Below are 4,415 nucleotides of genomic sequence, written 5' to 3' on the forward strand. Positions count from 1 at the left end.
GCCGCGAGACTCGCTCTGCTTTCGCTAGGGTGTTCCTCGAGACACACACGCACACACACACACACACACACCGTACTCACTCTATCCTTCCATCGAGAGCGGTGGTGGGGGGGGGATCGTGAGACCCCAAACCCCCTTGCTAACTCCACGGGGGACCCGCGTCCCCCTGGCCGACAGACCGACCGACCCCGCCGGGGAGCATCAGGGTTAATTTCCACATGGCCCCTCTCACTCGCCGTGACAGTACGGACCAGCCAGCCATGGATCCAGCGGCATTCACCCCACCCCCGGAGCTTCGAGGGCTCATAACGGACTCAGCTACAAAATTAATCGATCTGTGGCTAAAGCATGGGGGAGAAGCGTTTCTCTATGCTGTGGAGGACAAGCTACAACAGCTTATTTCCGGTTACCCCTGGTTATTGGACTCACTGCACCCGCTCGTACAGGATTTTCTTCTTCACGAGCTTCACCTTCCCCTCCCGCCGCTACCGCTCGCCCACTCGCTTCAATGGAGGACGTGCCGTCTGACCCGCCGGACGAGGAGTTTCCCGGCCCGTCGGAGCGGTCTCCAAGGAGGAAGCGACGTTCGCGCCGCCGGCGCGGCACTCCACAGCCGGATGTCGGGACATGTAAGCAGCCGGCTGTGGTGAGTAAAAGGGACACTTTTTCTGCTGCGTCACACTCTGTGACTGTTGTTTCTGGGGCAATTTTTTGTGTTTCGACTGAGGATAACAATGATTCCTCAATCTCACCTATGGCTGCAGTTTTTAAGACTGCCTGTTCTGAACCCTCGTTCCGAGTTTATGACCATGTCCGCTCCGTTGTCCCATCCTCACTTCCATCCCAGTTAAATGCCCGGCCCGTAACACTGCCCGCAGTTCAGTCAGCAGCCCAGCTGCCCGCAGTTCAGTCAGCAGCCCAGCTGCCCGCAGTTCAGTCAGCAGCCCAGCTGCCCGCAGTTCAGTCAGCAGCCCAGCTGCCCGCAGTTCTGTTGGCCTCTCCACCACCTATTACGCCTTCACTACAGTCGTCTCCGCTACCTGTAGGTCAGTCTGTAGTCGCGCCGCTGCCTATAGCTCAGCTGCCACTTGTTCATCTGTCTGCTCACTCACTCATTCAGTCACCATCCTCACCGTCTCGTTACGAGCAGGGAACACACTTCACCACGACATCTGCTGGTTCTCTTAAGCTGGTCACCTCAGAGACAGTTGCTCCCTCTAGGGCCTCCCCAGAGGCTGGGTGTCGCTCACCAGCTGACTCTGAACACCTAGAGGTCAAGACGCCAGCGCCAGCAGTTTCACCGGGGAACTCACCAGAGCAGTCTCGGCTCTCAGCACCCCCTGAGAGCTCAAGTGAGTTCACCCGTCCGCCTCAGTCCTCTGCTGAGTGTATTGGGGAACACTTTCAGCCCTCTGAGGACTGCATTCCACTGTTGCTGCCTGAGTCTAGCCACTGTGCTGCTCAGTTCCAGCCAGTGTCCACACTGGCAGAGGTCTGCGTACCTGCTTCCTCAGTGTCTGTTTCCACTGGAGGGCCCGAGGAGCCCGTCCAGTCTCAAGCCACGTTAGCTGGGGGTTCAGGTGAACCCAGACAGCATCCTGCCTCGTCGGCTGGGGGTTCGGGAGAACCCAGCCAGCCTCAAGTGTCGTTTGCTGGAGGGCCCGAGTCGCCCGTCCAGTCTCAAGCCATGTCTGCTGGAGGGCCCGAGTCGCCCGTCCGGCCTCAAGTTTCATCTGCTGGGGATTCAAGAGAACCCAGCCAGCCTCAGGTGTCGTCGGCTGGAGGGCCCGAGGAGCCCGTCCAGCCCTATGACTCGTCAGCTGGAGGTTCAGGAGGACCCAGCCAGCACCTCCTCACATCTGCTGACGGTTCTGGGAGGACCGTTCAGCCACCACCTGTTTCCACGCCTGCAGCCGCAGCTTCATCCACGCCTGCAGCTTCATCCACGCCTGCAGCTTCATCCACGCCTGCAGCCGTCCCGCTGCCGTCAGGTTCCGCAGCCGTCCCGCTGCCGTCAGGTTCCGCAGCCGTCCCGCTGCCGTCAGGTCCGGCCTCCGTAGCTTCATCCACGCCCGCAGCCGCAGCTTCATCCACGCCCGCAGCCGCAGCTTCATCCACGCCCGCAGCCGCAGCTTCATCCACGCCCGCAGCCGCAGCTTCATCCACGCCCGCAGCCGCAGCTTCATCCACGCCCGCAGCCGCAGCTTCATCCACGCCTGCAGCTTCATCCACGCCTGCAGCTTCATCCACGCCTGCAGCCGTCCCGCTGCCGTCCCGCTGCCGTCGGGTCCGGCCTCCGTGTCTTCATCCACGCCTGCAGCCGCAGCTTCATCCACGCCTGCAGCCGCAGCTTCATCCACGCCTGCAGCATCATCGCCTGCAGCCGTCTCGCTGCCGTCAGGTTCCGCAGCCGTCTCGCTGCCGTCAGGTTCCGCTTCTGCTCTGCCTTCGCCTGGCCCTGCCTCGTCAGACTCGTCCACGCCTGGCCCTGCCTCGTCAGACTCGTCCACGCCTGGCCCTGCCTCGTCAGACCCGTCCACGCCTGGCCCTGCCTCGTCCAAGTCTGGTCCTGCCTCGTCTGGCCCTGCCTCGTCCACGCCTGGCCCGGCCTCTGTGTCTTCGTCCACCCTTCTGCTCCGCCATCGTCTGGCCCTGCGGTTGCCACGCCGTCATGGAACCCAGCTCGTCCTGTTCCGCCTCCCCTCTGCCGGCCGTTTTCCAGGCCTCTAAGTTGGCGTCATGGCCGTCGAGGCCGGCCTCCTGAGAGGGATCGTCGCCGCTGCTGGCATCGCAGCCGACCTCCGGATCTGCTCAGTGGCCGCCACCGCCTTCCACGTGGCCGGCCTCCCGAATGGTTTTGCCTGCTCCACCGCCGCTGCCGTGTGCACGGTCGGCCTCCGGAACTGTTTGCCCGTCGCCGCTGCTGCCGTGTGCACGGTCGGCCTCCAGAACTGTTTTCCCGTCGCCGCCATTGCCGTCCGCACGGCCGGCCCCCTGACCTGTTTTGGCTCCTGTGTGGCCGACCCCCGGGTCGACCTCCTGAACTGTTTATGGACTCTTGTTGAGCTTTGGTTTTTGTATTTTCCTGTGCTTTGGGACTGTTTTCTTGTGTTTTTGAACTGTCTTGCTCCTTGTTTTTTGTTTGGTTTCTGTCCCTCCGTCCTTGACCCCCTCCACCCGCCCTGGTCTGGTGCTTTGTTGTGGTTTTTCGTTTAGGGCTGTCGGGAGCCAGCCCTTAGAGGGGGGTACTGTCACGGTTCTGGGTCCGTTGGACCCAGTATTTTGAGTTTATTATGCTTTGGTTTATTTTGCATCTGGGATTGTTTTATTGTTCTCTTGTTGTGGTGATGATTATGATGTCTATTATTAGTTTCATGTTTCTGTTTATTTGTGTTTAAGGAATGGTTCTTAGTTGTATCTCACGTTTAGTTTAGTTCAGGTTCCATGTGTCATTTTCCATGTGTCTCTCAGTGTCGGGTCTGCGTCTTTGTGTAGTGTTCTTGTTTCCTGTTTTATTGTGAAGGTCTGCGTCTCATGTGAGTGTGTTCAGTTTTACCTCTGTCTCGTCTTGTTAATTACTCCCAGCTGTGTCCACCACCTGTGTGTAATCTCCCTGTGTTTCTCTGTGTGTATTTAAGTCACGTCTTTAGTCATTGTTGTTGCTGGTCCGTCTGTGTATCCACCCTGCGTCATCTGTGTGTCTCCCTGCCGTCTTCCATCATTCCGTCTTCTGCTATTCGTGTTCAGGTTTGTGCTCTTGTTCAGGCTCCGTAGTTTAGTTTACCCAGTATAGTTCAGTTCTCCGTTTGCTGTTTTGTCCATTTCTTTTGTGTTTAATAAACCACCCTCTCACCTGTACAAGTGCCTGCGTTTGGATCCTCCTTTAATTTCCACACGGCCCCTCTCACTCGCCGTGACACAGAGGGCCTCAGGACCAAGGAGAACTGGACCTTGTAACGCTGGAGTGTATGTTATAAGTGATCTCTTAAAAAAAGAGATCAAAAGGGGGAATTGTGAGATTATTCTGTTATCATATGTTACCTTATATCTGTAATCAAAGTAGTTGAATTATGATACTGCTGTAGATCATATTATACCCCTTAATATAGAGTGTGTGATCAGTATGTAGTTTTAGTTTGCATTATACTTCTGACTTAAAAGAGTGTGAAAATCATTAGATCTATTGGATTGACCTGTATTACTCAACACTGTTGAATGTGTTACACTGTTTCTTGACATTGCATACTGCTGAATCATGAAGAGAATGTTGGGTGCAGGAGACCTTCTGTCTAGAATAGAAGAGAAGAACACATTCCATACCCCCACCTTTACGGAGAGCAGAAAAACAAGGAGCCGAGGTCATAACTTAGGCGCCGTGTGAGAGAAAGAATGTGAATGTTTAGGCTTTTACGACT

At 56.5% G+C, this 4,415-nt stretch overlaps 1 protein-coding gene across 1 annotated transcript; it reads left to right on the forward strand.

Moving 5' to 3' along the window:
- Positions 1-508: 508 nt before the first annotated feature.
- Positions 509-2,730, forward strand: LOC112844882 (flocculation protein FLO11-like). The gene is made up of 4 exons (XM_025904491.1): positions 509-629; positions 765-1,046; positions 1,077-1,757; positions 2,429-2,730. The coding sequence occupies exons 1-4, from the start codon at positions 509-511 to the stop codon at positions 2,728-2,730; spliced, it is 1,386 nt and encodes a 461-aa protein (XP_025760276.1).
- Positions 2,731-4,415: the final 1,685 nt, after the last annotated feature.

Source organism: Oreochromis niloticus, unplaced genomic scaffold (assembly GCF_001858045.2).
Source record: "Oreochromis niloticus isolate F11D_XX unplaced genomic scaffold, O_niloticus_UMD_NMBU tig00001913_pilon, whole genome shotgun sequence".
NCBI classification, from domain to species: Eukaryota; Metazoa; Chordata; class Actinopteri; order Cichliformes; family Cichlidae; genus Oreochromis; species Oreochromis niloticus.